The sequence below is a fragment of the Falco cherrug genome, chromosome 11, assembly GCF_023634085.1.
Source record: "Falco cherrug isolate bFalChe1 chromosome 11, bFalChe1.pri, whole genome shotgun sequence".
Taxonomy (NCBI): domain Eukaryota; kingdom Metazoa; phylum Chordata; class Aves; order Falconiformes; family Falconidae; genus Falco; species Falco cherrug.
In genome coordinates, this window is record NC_073707.1 from 27,952,599 (window position 1) to 27,967,095 (window position 14,497).

At 47.5% G+C, this 14,497-nt stretch overlaps 1 protein-coding gene across 7 annotated transcripts in view; it reads left to right on the forward strand.

The window, feature by feature from the left end:
- PLD1 (phospholipase D1) overlaps nucleotides 1–14,497 on the forward strand; it is a 75,885-nt gene that overhangs the window by 31,160 nt on the left and 30,228 nt on the right. For all 7 annotated transcript variants that reach the window (XM_027806608.2, XM_005440109.3, XM_055723357.1 and 4 more), the window contains 6 exons: nucleotides 5,673–5,731; nucleotides 6,264–6,356; nucleotides 8,907–9,059; nucleotides 9,796–9,945; nucleotides 11,255–11,338; nucleotides 13,092–13,173. In XM_027806608.2, the coding sequence (XP_027662409.1) occupies nucleotides 5,673–5,731; nucleotides 6,264–6,356; nucleotides 8,907–9,059; nucleotides 9,796–9,945; nucleotides 11,255–11,338; nucleotides 13,092–13,173 (621 nt within the window). The remainder of the gene's footprint in view (nucleotides 1–5,672; nucleotides 5,732–6,263; nucleotides 6,357–8,906; nucleotides 9,060–9,795; nucleotides 9,946–11,254; nucleotides 11,339–13,091; nucleotides 13,174–14,497) is intronic.

The window sequence follows — 14,497 nt, forward strand, 5'->3', positions numbered from 1 at the left end:
GATGTCAAATCCAACCTCAGGCCTATTTTAAGCAAAAATAGTTCCTCTGAAAGCCATCCTCAGATGTTTCACCAGTAGTCCTCACCTGTCAGCCACAGCTGTAACATCTCCCTAACGTGGTAATTTATTTCCCCTATTCTTGGCTGCACAGTGGCTGTGTAACTCCATCTTTTGTATCACCAGCAAAACCTGAGGCACGCACCGAGTAGCTGCAGAGCTCAGTGACGTTTCTGAGCAAGGGGTGCAAACTGGGAACACTTGGGTTTCAAACAAGCCAGAAATGTAGCCTGAACATAGGGTGTCTGTAGCAGCCAGTTCTTCTTTTTGACTTTTGTTGTCTTGCTTGGGTAGGTATCCTGCTCTTTTGAGGGATGTCAGTTGTGTAGAGATGTTGGGCAGCTCCTAACTGGATGTGGTGCCCCCAAACCGTGCGCGCGCGCTGCAGAGCTCAGTGTGTTGAGCGTTATAAGGGACAAAGTGCTCAGCCAGGGCTGGCCATCGCTGTGGGTTCCAAGAAGTCTTCAGACTGGGGCTGAAGGAGCTGTGTTCCTTGCGGAGTGCTGCTTGTAGGGACAGGCTGTGGAGCCAAGTCCAACGCAGCCGAGCCGCGTCAGCCTGCGTGCGGCAAACAGCCATCTTTTGTTCCGAAGGCAAGACTGGGATAACTTGGCAATTCTGATCAGTAGCATATGCGGAGCGGGGGAGAGTGATTTTACAGTGCAGATCTGTCTTGTCACTCTTAGGCAGGCGTGGCTTTTTTTTCCAAATATTTTGGAGGATTTCTGCTCCTGTAAGACCGTGGGTGATCTTTTGCCCAGGTTGCTGCAGTGGGGGCCGGCGAGGTGGTGAGCGGTCCTGCCTTGCCCGGGCAGCTGTGGGGTGCTCCCCTCCTCCTGTGCTGAATCGCCCTTCTGTCCCCAGCCCCCGGAGCCAGATGTCACTTTGCACATAAATTCTCAGTTCATTGTTGGCTTTCACTGGATTTGGCCGCAGCGAAGCGTTCAGTGAGGCTTCAGTGCCGCCAGTGGTGGTGGCACTGAGAAGTGCAGTGGGTCCTGCAGGTGATGCTGGAAGAAAGCACTGGGAGAAAAATGTTCCTTTAAAAAAAAAAAAAAACACACCAAAACAACCCCCACCGTTCTCTCAGTAAAATCTGAACGAAGATTTCTGGCATTTTCCTTGGAACTGTTTGTCCTCCTTGGAACAAAAGGAAGGCTTTGCTCTTCCCGTGGTTGGGAAATCTTTTGCCTGGACACTGAAAAATGCTTAATCTTGGGCACGTTGTGACTCCTGTGTGTTCCTCTCATCAAGTCTGCACACCGAGGTGCGTTTTAAAATCCTAAATTTTTTGTGAAGTCAGACCTGGAGTTGCAGTGGCAAGCTGCAACCTGCCTGATGTGTAATCCTTGGTCCTCATGCAGAGCCTGCTCGGGTCAATCACATCTCCTTGGAGGTGGTTTTACATCTGACCTGCACAATTCAATTCGCTTTTTTTACTACTTTTATTTTGCATTTGTGGCTAATTTATTATTCGTCAGTGAGAGGATCCCCGCTTTGTAAGCTGTCTCGAGCAGGTGCTGTGCATGGGGAGAGTCGAGCCTGCAAGTCGAGCTTGTAGTGGTTTTGTAGACCTGAAGCTCCCAGCGGGGGGAGGATCAGGTCCACGGTGACCACATGGCACTGTGGAGGTTGTACACCCTCTAGCCTTTCTAGGTGACACTTCTGCAGGCTGTGGAAATAGAACCTACCGAAGCATCATCATTTAGAGGTGTACTGAGTGGCCCTTTGACTGGGTATCTCTGTCTTACAAAATTTACAGCCTTCTCGTGCTTCCCTGAATTTCCCAGCCCTCATTGTAGCAGAGTATTTTGTGTGGCGTTCACAAATGGGTGGGTAGCTGCATCGTGTTTTGTGACCAGACATCAGGCTTCATAGCCTTTCATTATTTTTTTTTTTTTCTTTTCCTTTTGGCTATGTGACTTATGATTAAATCTCATGTCTTCTAGTCCCTTCCAAAACCTTTTTATAGTATTTCTGGGCTGAAGTGCTTCAAGACAATTAATGTTTAAATGAACGTTGTGGGAATCTCAGTGTGTTAATTGTCCAAGCTTTTGTTCTGGGAAATGGAAATTGGGGAATATAGCCCAAAACCATCAGAAACAGGGCCTGTGGTTTTTATCTTATTCCACATAAAAAAATTTATTAATTGGACCTTTGCATCATTTTTTTTTATGAGCTGCAATAGTTGAAAGATGCCTAAGCAAAATAAGAAATTAGATGTGGCTGAAGCAGGGTGTCTGTGTCTGTAACATTTTGAATGAACTTTAGTGAGCGAGTCTAAAAACCTCATTGTAGGTGAAAGCAGAACAGTGTAAGAACAGCTGGGGTATGTGAGAGTAGCTGCTGTTCTGCCTCTGATATGGCACTTGGATCTGCAGACCATGGCAAAGGTCCCTGTCCAACCCTATGGTATTTTTAGTTCTTGCACTTGAACTTCAGCATGTTTAATTTTTAAAATTTGGGTTTAGTTTAAGCCGGGGGTTTTTGTGTGAGAAGTAACTGGCATCTTTAGCTGAACAATATTATTCTGAAGGGTGGTGTAATTTCATTTTTATTGCCAGGCATAGCTGCTAATCAACTCTGTATGGGTTTTTAACCCACTAAATTAAAAACAAAAGTTGAAATGAAAACGTAGTGAGGAGCTGCTGAATTCTTTCTGAAATGCAGATGCTCTGTGACATTTTTGCTTACATAAATCACATGTGCTCGACATTGCTGGCAGAACGGGGCAGTTTAAAACCGTGGCTTGTGCACCTTGCAGCTGGCTCTCCACCTCATAGCTTGTCTTTCTGCAGCTGATCGCTCCCGTCTGGGTGCTGTTTTGTTGTGGTTTTTTTTTTTTAATTGCTACAACAATGTCATTGAAACGGCATTCTCTAAGCCTGTATCTCATACTTAAAATATTCGGCTGTGGATCACTCTGAAACCAGAGCGGGGTGCCAGCTCCCCGGGGAGGCAGCTGGGCCATGCAGGGATTCCGATGTGAGGGAGATGAAAGCGTCTCGCTGCTCTGCCTTCTCCTCCTGGTTTGTCTGTGAGTGACGAGCACCTCGGATGAAAGGCAGCGTAATGGTAAAAATAGCCAATGCAGCAATAATAATAATAACCAATCATTCGATCAGATGTTTTCCATTGCACTAAGGAATTTTCCTTCTAACTGATGGAATTTATTTATGCGTTGGTTTTTGTTTTTTTTTTTTTACAAACCAGTGCTTTTAATTGGCACTGCTTGATCAACATGTTGGATGGGCTCCTGTCACCATCTTTGCCATTTCAAAGACTCCTTGGCTGAAGAGCAGGTGGCGATGCTGCCAGACAGTCTTCCATTTATGTATTAGTAATTCTGTTTCTGCAAGTAATTTTTCCTCCTTTTTGCTTCTTCGAGGACAATTATTTCTCTGCATGCAGTGCATCTCAAATTGCTTCCAGCTTTCTGGTCACAGCCAACATTTTCAAAGGGTTTTGATACTCATATATGCGTTTTTTGTGTGTGCCTGCTGTGAGAGAGATGTCTGGGTTTCTGATTCGGCTGGTGGGGGATGCCAGCCGTTTTCTGAAGACATGAAAATGGGAGCCAGGGCAAAGAACTGGCCTGAGACTTCACTTGAGATCGCTGATAAGAGCTTGCAGGATACGCTGGGTTTTCAGATGTCCCCCATCCCACTCCAGGTGTCACTGCAGAAACAGCTGAAATGTTCATAGGTCATGCCTGGTGCTTTTCCAGAACGAGTGGTGAGCACAGCGATAGCAAGATTGATAGTAAAAGCATGGAATAACGTGTTCTAGCTGATTTCTGAAAACGGGCTGAAATCATCCAAAAATGAGGGCATTAAATTTCCCTCTGCTGATTAGAGGTTACTTTATGTCCTTGGGCTACCCAGAAGAGAACAAAAGGCCTTTTGTTCTTCTCTGTGACCTTACTGATGTGAGAAGTTTGGGAAGGTCCCAGGAGCAGCAGAGTGTGAGGATGGGGAAGGATCTTCTGCCCTGCTGCAGCTTCTGTGGGGCAGAAGGGATGGTGCTGGGAGGGCAGCCTGAGCCGTCCTCACCGTAACTGCAAGGCACGCCTTTGCCCCAGATTTACTGATACTTTTTATTACGCTTAGTATTTGAAAATACCTTTGAGACTTACAGGTTTACCCATGTAATTCCTGTGCAAAATGGGATTTTGTGGATGAGGCCCCTGAGGTCAGTTTGCCAAAGAGCAGGTGACGGTGACCACCGTGGAGGAGAGCCCTTCCTTGGGTGCTAGCACCTGAGCTGCTCTGGGGAACGGGTGGGCATAGCCTGAAACTGGCCCGGGGCTGTCTGATGTCCTCACTGCGGTCAGGAGCACGGGATAAATCCTGGACTTTGGCCCCAGCAGCTTCGTTGCCAAAACATGTGGTTAGAGGGTTCTCCCCGGCTTGCTGCCCGGCCAAAGCGGGGAGCAGCTCCTGCCCTCGGCACTCATCCTGCACTCAGACAGTTTTATGTGATGATAAACTCAAAGTCCCGGGTGCAGAGAAGCCTCTGCCATGCAAGGCAGCTCCTCCACAGGGCTGCTGCCGCCCAAGCCCTGTCCTGCACGGGACGCCCGGGGCAGGTGTCTCTCCCTGCCAGCGGGGCCCAGGGCTAAGAACCAGCAGACTGTCAGGAATGTCCTGCTGTACAGCCAGGAAAAGCCTGCTCGGCTGAAATTGCCTGGAGTCCTATTTTTAGAGGAGAATGTAATCGCGCTGTAGCTTTGCTTGTCATTACGTTCCTTTGCGCTCTGCCGAAGCAGGAGGAGGCACGAAGCGGCAGGTTGCTTGAATCTGAGATGTGCTGGGAGACCTGCTAGTGTGGCACATGCGCTCCCCAGGCCGTGCCTGCTGTGGAGCTCTTTGCAGACCTGCAGAAGTCATGGAGAGTGTGCTTGAACTTGCTCTCCTCCTACTCCACTGTGACTTTCCTGTGGGTTTTTGGCTCCCGATGCCAGACGGGGCAGTGGCATGTGCACAGCGCTGAGTCAGAGCGACCTGCTGCTGCAGTGGTCCTGGAGGATGCTCGTGGGTTGAGGGGCTGAACCCCCATGTGGTGTGTGCCCATGGGGTGAGGGACTCAAAGGGAATAGGTTGCTCCCAGCTCTGGGGATGTGTGCTTATTCCTTTTCCAGCCTTTTTGTTGGGTCACTGGAGGAAGGAGAGGGTTCAGGCAGCCAGCCAGCCAAGTTCCACAGACACCCAAGCACCAAACTTGAGTCCTTTTTTCAGCCAGTGATCCAGGAGGAGGACATGGTTTAGTGGTGGACTTGGCGGTCCTGGGTTAATACTTGGACCTGGTCTCTAAAGATCTTTTCCAACCTAAATGATTCTGTGATTCTGTGCTAGTGGGTCCCTAAAACACATTTGATTTTGATTGTCCTGGTTGCCTGAAGTGTGTTCTCCAAAGCACATCTAAAATAAACAAACAAAAAACCCCAACCAAACTACTTTTCTTGGTTGTCTTGAAGCTGCTGAGGTGATGGTGGGTAACTTTTGCTCAGGTTCTTCTGTAGGTTCTGGCTTTATGACAAGTCACTTTGATGAAGCAAAGTATTTTGCGGATTTCAGAGTATGAAAGATGGGGGAATCTCTTTCTTTTTTCCCCAGATGGAGTTCGTTGGAGTAAGCCAGCTGTCGTTCATCCACGACCTGGGACCAAAGGGCATGTAAGTTGTGAGCTGTGTCTTTGTGAGTTACAATTCACCAAGAGCACGGTTTTATGGATAAATTTTGTTGAAATTAATAGCTTTCTTTTCTCGCCAATAGCTAACTGACTGGGCAATGTTGTACCATCCAGATAGAAGAGAAGATTAATATTCAGACAGAAATGCTACAGCTTTGGGAAACAGTTTTGAGGGCGAGGTGCTGGCTGCAGCTCACGGGCTGGCTCGCAGGGTTTCTCCCCTTCCCTCCCTGCAGCCTATTTGGTCAGGTTCAAGACCTGCTTGTTCTTCTGCTTGTGCTATAAAACAGGGCCCTGCATTTCTTAAATCTGCGTGATTTCCTGCCGGAGGGGTAGTTCTGCCCTTCTTCCAGATTTCAGGGCATGGCACAGAGGCTGCTCAGGCATGGCTGGTGGCACCAGGAGCCGTCCCTGGGCACAGGGTTTGGGGGGTTCAGCAAACACCCTCCACCTGAGAGCCCCCCACCTCCAGGTGAGCCATGCCACCCGTCCTGACGGTGTTTCTGTCCTTGCAGAGAAGGGCTCATCATGAAGCGCTCCGGGGGGCACCGCATACCTGGCCTGAACTGCTGCGGCCAAGGAAGGATGTGCTACCGATGGTCCAAAAGGTACTGCTGGGACGGGATGGGGTGGGATGCTGCGTGCCCCCTGGGCATACGTACAAACCCCCTCATTTGTCTCCGTCTCCCAAAAAGTCTAGGAGGTAGATTCTTGCTTTTTTGCAAAAGCCGTGGATTTTCAAGTCCATCCCCTCCCTGTGGGGAGGATGCTGGGGTTTTTTTCATCTGCTTTGGAGTTCATAGAAGGGACCTGTTGCTCCAGAGGAAAACTGGGATTTCTGACTGCCTCAGGCTTGCAGAAATGGCAATGATCCCCCAGTCTGTGCCCAGCTTTCCCAGCTGCAGGAGTGTCCACGGGGCTCCATGCCTTCGGGAGGGGACATGGCCCTGACCAGATTTCAGCCCAGTTTTCTGAGTATTGCTCCCTCAAAAGAAAAGAAAATGCTTTTCAAAAGAAAATCAACTAATTGAAACACTTTCTGGACTGCTTTGGAGATGGGTTAAATCAGATGTCACCTGCAGCAGTTAGGAGCTCTGCTTGGTGCAATTAACCTTGGGATTAAATACATCACCTCTTCGTTACTACTGCACGTACTTAAATGCTGGTGTTTTCATGGGAGTTTTCACAAGCCACCCTGTTCCCCTGTCCCTTCCCACTGCAGACAGACATAACCTACCGTCCCCATTCCTTTACCTTCTGTGTTAGATCTCAGCGTTTCCTGAGGCTTCAGCGTAGGAGGCACGTGCTACGGGGTGCGGGGGGGGGATGTTACCAGCTGGCATCCAAAAACCACAAGGGGTACTGCCTGGACCTTGGCCTTCCCAAGCAAATCTTTCGTTTTGAAAATCCAAATAGTACATATCTGCCTTAGAGCAACATTTTTTGGTCTGTAGGAGCTTCCTGAACGTTATTCATCTTTTGGATTTTACCATCGCCAATGGGCTGTCATTAGTTTTTTCTTAAAAATTTCTGTTTGCCAACAAAATCTTTCTGCATTCTTGTGAAGAAAAGGTTCTATTTCTTCGTAGTCTTTCCAACATTCCTTAATGTAATTTTACTGACCTCTATAATGAGTGTACAAGGAGATGAAGATGTGACCTTCTTTCAGGTCAAATCATTGAATTGTCTCCAACTCTTTTTTTTTTTTTTCTCTTTTATATTTAAAAAAAATGTCTTTATCTCTTGATACCCCTTAGTTAACTCTTCCCTGCGTTATGCAGAGCTCAAGCTTTACTGGGGAGAGTAGTACATCCAGCTTCGATGGCCCCACCGTAGCCTGCTGGTAGTGACAGCCTATGCATCAATAAATAAGCAAATAACAGGAATATTTCCCAGCAAGGGTAATTTTAAGTGAAGTTTTTTAGGACACGTCACACTGCAGACAGAGCTCCCCCCAAGCGTGGCACAGGCTGTGGGCAGCCTTTTCCCACAACAGCTTTGCTGCGGACATTGGGCTTTCTACACGCCACGTTCATTTCACTTATTATAGTAGGTTGGGTGCGTTATGGCCTTGGGGGCTGTGGAAAGGGATGCAGAGGAGAACAGCGGGGTGATGCTGAGCATGGGCATGGGCAGGACTTGTTGGGCATGCAGAGCTGCCTGGGGAAAAACAGAAAGGGAAATGCTTGGAAATGTACCCTGTGAGATGTTTAGGAGTGAAATTATGGGCCAGATAGGGAGGGGAGGTATTTTGGCACCAAATGAGGGGTGATGCTGGGATAACTCTTTCAGGGCCCTGAAAGAAAAGAAAAAATTATGGGATCTGGCAATAGGTGAGGAGCTGAGGCTGTTACTAAAGACACAAGAATGAACAGATTTTTGCAGTATTTTCTGTTGCTTTGTGTGTTTCTGAGCGTGCAGAAGAATGAGGCGAAGGTCTGGTGGCTGAGACCTGTGTGGGACAGAGGGGGCCGGTTACCCCAGCTACGCCGCAGGGGGAGAAAAAATTAGAAATGCCATTCACAGTAAAAAATGTGGGTTTTTTCCTAGAGTTGCCTTCAGGCTACGGTATTTTTGTAAAACCTGCCGGTCATCTCTCATCGTGTGTTTCTAACAGGGTGCTGGTTGCTTGGCAATAAAATCTTTCCGAAATGCCTTGTTCATCTATTTTGATAGGAGTGAAAGGGATCCTAGCATCATAATTTATGTTAGAAATGTCAAGTGACTCCCGTATAGCAAACAAGCTGAATAAAAACCTGGGGTGGAGGAATGCTTCTTGCACCTTGCCTGGTGCTGGGGCACCCAGCTGGGAGGTTTGTGAGCAGGGAGGTTCTCATTGATTTTGTTACACAAGGAAACCTATGTTTTCAAAGGCTTCTGTGAAAAGGTCATGCAAGTAACTCTAAAAGTCTTGTATTGAATTCAAACTCATTATCCAAGTTCATAAAATAGGTACTTTTCCTGCTCAAGAAAACCATACCCTGGACTAGCCACTGAAAATAAATTTTACCATTTGGTTGAACGCTTTCCTTTCCCTGGTGAGGATTTGCACTTGTTTTGAAGGAAACCCTTTTCCATTTTATTGACTTTTGTGGTGGCTGGTGTTTTGAAGATGGGCATGGGTGAGGTGCCAGTGCCGTGGTCGCTGTGCCCGACAGGTGGCTGGTGGTGAAGGACTCCTGCCTGCTGTACATGAAGCCTGACTCGGGGGCCATTGCCTTTGTCCTGCTGGTCGATAAGGAGTTCAACATTAAGATAGGCCAGAAGGAAACAGAAACTAAATACGGGTTGCAGATTGACAATCTCTCGAGGTAAGCAATACAGACTTGATTTAGACCCTTCTCAGTTTGCTTTTGCTTTTTTTAAGGACGACACGATGCCCCTCGCTGGGCTGAGGTGGTGCGGCTCAGCCTCCCGCAGGGCTCAGCTGCTGGTGTGTCGATACCTGCTGGGGATTTGGCCTCTAATGCTGATCGTTTCCGATGTCTTAATGAGGCATTTGGAGCCTCAGCTGCTCTCTGTCCACCCTTGCGGTTATTGCTGGGGCCTGAGGGCGCGGGGTGCATGCTGAGTTGCACGGTCTGGTTTTGCAGCAGTTGTCTATGGTAATTTTCTAGGTGTTCTGTGCCTTTTGTGCTGCAAGCAGGGACTTGTTCTTCTCCACCCCAACTGGAGTATTACCCAAAAGGCATGCTAGATGGGATAAAGAGATATTTAATATTTTTATAGTGGCACACAGTATAAATTTGTCACTTTTTAAAAAAATACAGCATTAGCTACGCCCCCTGAGTTAAGCCAATGCTGTTAATTTAAGTGTGGGGTATTTTATTTTATGCTTGGCAGCGCAACACTGTGGTAGTTGTTTGGAGCAGCTCAGTGCTGATGCATTCTTTTGCAAGCAAAACAACAAAGCAAAGTCCTTACTTTTTGCTTAGGCAAAATATGACTTATATAGGTGCATTTATCAACATATACAGAGAGCGTGGAACAGCCCATTTAAACGTAAGTGGCTCCAGCATCCTGCCCCACGCATCATCTGTTTTACAGGTCGCTGATTCTGAAGTGTAACAGCTACCGACATGCCCAGTGGTGGAGGCAAGGCATAGACCAGTTCATTCGGAAACATGGCAAGGACTTCCTCACGGAACACCGCTTTGGGTCTTATGCAGCCGTGCAGGAGAACACGCTGGCCAAGTGGTGAGGACCATGGCGAGGCTGCGACTGACCCTGTACCTTGGGTGCAGTTACCTGCAGCAGCAGTGGCACACGCCTGGCTGTGCTACGCCGGCTCTGACGGGTAGACCTGGTAGCGTTTGGCAGCTGCAGAGGCTGTCTATAATAAAAGAAGTTGCAAAGAACGAGGCTTTCTTCACCAGGAATGGAATAGCAGTACTGGTGACAGGAGTGCTTTGATCCTGTTACGGCTTTGCATCACAGCTAAAATAGCATTTTGCAACATTGAGTTTCATTTTAATTTGAGCAGGTTGGGTATTTATTATTGGAAGGATAAAAATGGTATCTTGATGCACATATAATTGGCAGGCTTCTTATGAGTTAAAACCAGAACTGCTCTTCCATTAAGATGTTCTTGGCTTCAATTTTATCCCAGTTTCTGATTCTGAAAATGCTATTTCCTATGGGTTCAGGTCTTTGTGCTCTGGGTTATAAACTCAGGGTAACATATGTGCTATTGAAAATGTCCACCTCTTCGGCTACTCCCGTCTTCATAGCTCCCTCCCAAAGCAGCTCTGCTGCAGCCTGCCCTGCCGGCGCCTCCCTGCAACTGATGGTCTGATCATGCCCTTCATGCTCTGAAATGCAAGATATGTCCTGCTCACTACATTTGCAAGGCTGTTTCTCATTCTGTAGCGCAGCATCGCTCTTCCAGGCATCACGGATGTGTTCGGGTGCAAAGGGCACTCATTGGGTTGAAAAGTAGCATCAGATTCAGGCCTGGCAGGTTGGCTTTACAATGAAAGAGAATCAGCCAGTGCGAATTTGGGTAGTCTAAGAATGACTGGGCTTTACGTACACAGCAGTCCCATGAGAAATCCTTCTGTCTGTAGTGTAACCTGGTTGCACTAAGCCATTCCCAGAAGCATCTCAAAAAATCAATTGTAGCGGGAAGCAAACCCTCTCGGTGCTCTCACTGCAGCTTCTGCCTTGAAGCAACTGCTGCCCAAATAGTTTCCATAAATCAAAGCAAGCCCCACTCCACCATCCTTTCCTGAGAGCCAAACCTAGCTCGCTCGCCAAGCAAAACCCGAGAATACTGTGTGCGCTTGGCAGAAGTACAGAGTAGCACTTAATAATCTCTTATTGTGCTGTTTCATTAAGCTACTAATAGCAGCATGGAATTCTCCCTGCATGTTGTCCTAATTCTTGAAACTGGGTTTGTGTTTGCTTTTGAGAAGAGAACCTAGATGGCATTAGCACAGAGCCCCACCGGACTTTGTTGATGAAGGGGGAGGAAGCCTGAGCCCATGCGCTGTGTTTGCTTTTACAGGTATGTGAATGCTAAGTGGTACTTTGAAGATGTCGCAAATGCCATGGAAGCTGCGAAGGAAGAAATTTTCATCACAGATTGGTGGTTCGTACTTACATGTTTGGATGTTGACCAGCCGTGTCTCTTGGAAGCTTCCCGACAATGCGGCAGTGTTGGGAGGCCCTACAGTATGGCAGCTAGCCGTGTGGCCAGATGGTTTGGCAGCACACCCAAACATCTCCTTGTGCTGTACTCAAAGGCCTTTTCAGGAGGGCTGGCAGCAAAAGCGCATGCTTGGAATCAGCAGTTTGGTTGTCTCCTTCCATGGAAAGGCCTGAAATTGCTTGAAGGCACCACCTGAATTGCAAATGTTACGGCCTGAGGCGCTCATCAGGAGCGTAAATCCTTGCAGACCGGAGGGGCATGGGTGGCTTTCAGTGTATAAGGGATTGTGGGTGCTCAGATGCCTCTGACAGTGCTTTTCCCATGGGATCCTGCACGGGATCCTGCTTTCAGCTGCTCCTCACTGTCTTGGGAAGCCTCATGCCAGCAATAAGAGCATCTTGCTGGGGGGGGGTGATTTTGCTCTGCTCTTACATAGGCCATACAGTGGGGGGGGAGTTTTCGTTGCCCCTTCTGAGCTATGTGGCTGCTGAAGGACCTGGCTCTGTCACTTCATAACCAGTAATTCAATACATTTATGCAGTGCGCTGGTTCCTGCTTGAGGCAGAAAAAGGGTGCTCTCACAGACTGGGGGCAGGGTTTCTTGGCAGGATGCCAGTTGCAGCTGCCTATGCCCTGCCTTTGTGGAGTTCAGTCTGGCTGAGCCTGGACCTTGGGGTGGGATGGTCGGGCAGGCTCCCAAGGCATGGCTCAGATGTCCCCTTTAACCTTGGGCACATCTCTGTGCTCCCGTTTCTCCATCACTAAAATGAACCTTTTGCTGCTAATCCCCTGCCTGTAGGAACTGGGAGGATTAGTTCTTAAGTGCCAATTATTATGAGAAAATGAAATACGATGTTAGCATTTACTGGGGTAAAACGGGTTTCCTAACATGAGCACAGATAACCCCAGGGCTCCTGGATCCCCACGTGCAAAAGCAGGTAGCAATGCAAGAGCATCACGTTTCAGACCTGTTATGTCTTTCTTAATGATTTATTCAGACAATTGTTAATGTATCTTGGAATTCCAAAACTTATCTGAAACTTGGCATTTCAGATAAAAATGCTGTTGTCAGAAGCATGTTTTTAGGATGTAGCAATATGCTTTATCCAAGCACGTGTTTCCATGCTTGGTACAAAAGTAAAGGAATGAAATTCTGTCACCTTGCTTTGGGAGAGGTAGATGAGATTGTTTAATTATTCCTTCTAATCCTTAAAGCTATGAATCAATAAAATGTCCTGTTGAGAGATCATATTGCTTTGTCTTTAGGCAGCAAGGAAAATCCAGTACAAATCTATGCTATTCAGACAGCCTAAGTACCAGGAGAACTGAAGTCCTACTCTTATTTATATTTTATGTATACATATCTCTTTCAAACCTACCTTGGGGTTTTCTGTTGTTGCATCTTTCTTTCATAGTTAGAGTCCAAGTTTCCTCATTTATACATCACTATTAAACTTAGTCTCATGGGCTGTTGAATACTAAGATGAATGTACTGGACACATCCCCTGCCCTCTGTAATGCTCTGTTATTAAAAACCAAAGGGCATGACATCAGAGGATGCATCACTGGGACGTGAACCTTCACATCCATTTTATATAAACTGATTTCTTTGCTTCCCAAGTTGATTATTCAGGCCAACGCTTTGTTTGCAGACTACATATGCTGTGTTTTTTCCGCCTCTTTATTTTCTTAGGCTGAGCCCAGAAATCTTCATGAAACGACCCGTTGTGGAAGGAAATCGCTGGCGGCTGGACTGCATCCTCAAGCGGAAAGCAGTAAGTGAGCTCCAGCTGCAGCCTTCACCCCGCGGGAAACCCCATGCGCCCACCCACTTACAGGGTCATGTTAGGACCGGAGCATTTGCACCACTTGTTTTGGTAGGGATGAGAGTTAACGGTGGCCGAGCCTCGTTCCAGAGGGCCTTCAGAAAACCACGTGTTTTGATTTGCTCCCCCGTTGGGTTTGGAAGAGCTCAGAGGCAGAAGGGTAGCTCCTCTGATTGTCCCCTCATGTCCTCAGGTTTGGGTCACTTCAGCCTTGCATTACAGCTACCCCAACTCCTGGTGAGGTCCAAGACCTGTTGCTGTCCAGTGCTTTCCTGGTGGCATATGTAATTTAGAGGTAAGGGAAAGAGTAAGCGCTTTGTGGTGGCTCTTCGTAGGTGGTTTGTACGTTACCGTGTTGTGCAGATCCTGTCTGTTACCGCCGCGTATTGTCTGTCTGTGCTGCAGCTTTTGGCGCTGAAGCAGTGAAAGATACCATCAGTCTGCCAGGAAAATCAGGATGTTATTAACAAACAGTCACTTGGTATCACCCAGAGGTTCGTGCAATCTCACAATAGCCTTCTCATTGAGTTTTCCTTACTTAATGTGTTGCATAGGTCCTTGCTACAACTAATCACAAAGGAACTGATGATCTTGCTGTTCACCCGTCATTCCTTGCTGTAGTAAAGAAGTGCCTGCTGGCATCAAACATCATCCTAGTGTCTTCCAGCTCCCTGGTGGAGCCTCTTTTGCCTTCGTCCTGCCAGGCCATGCTGCCTTCGTGCCAAAGCTCTTCATGCCACAGCTCTTGCACAGCTGCTGCTGTGAAATAATAAACTTTAGTGGGGCATATAAGAAAGGCCAAAGCCTTGAAAGGTTTTTGTGTTTTCTTCTTATTATTTTTATTTCCAAGGATAACTTATGATTAGAAAAGGCTTTATTTTTTGGTAGCTGGCTCTTACTACCTGTATGTCTCCTGGTTTTCTCTGTTCATGCCCACCCCTTTCTGTATTCTCATGGCTCTTGTGGCCACTAAGACATGGCAGATCAGCTGCGTCCTCCCAGCCTGTTCCTCCTCAGGTTGAGACCCTGGTCATGGGGGTCCTGGTGTGTTGATGTGGAGAAGGGATGTGGGGAAAGAGCTTCAGCAGAACATGGGGGGGAAAAAAACCACCTGTGTACAAACAGAAGCAGCATACATTCCCCAGAGCTGGACTGTGGTGTTCAGCTTGTTTACAGGGAGGTGATAAACATGACTCAGAGACTTGGACTTCTCTCTGCATTGCCACATTATCTGAGCTAATAAATGCTCGTGTTCAGTAAGCAGAGGCTGGTA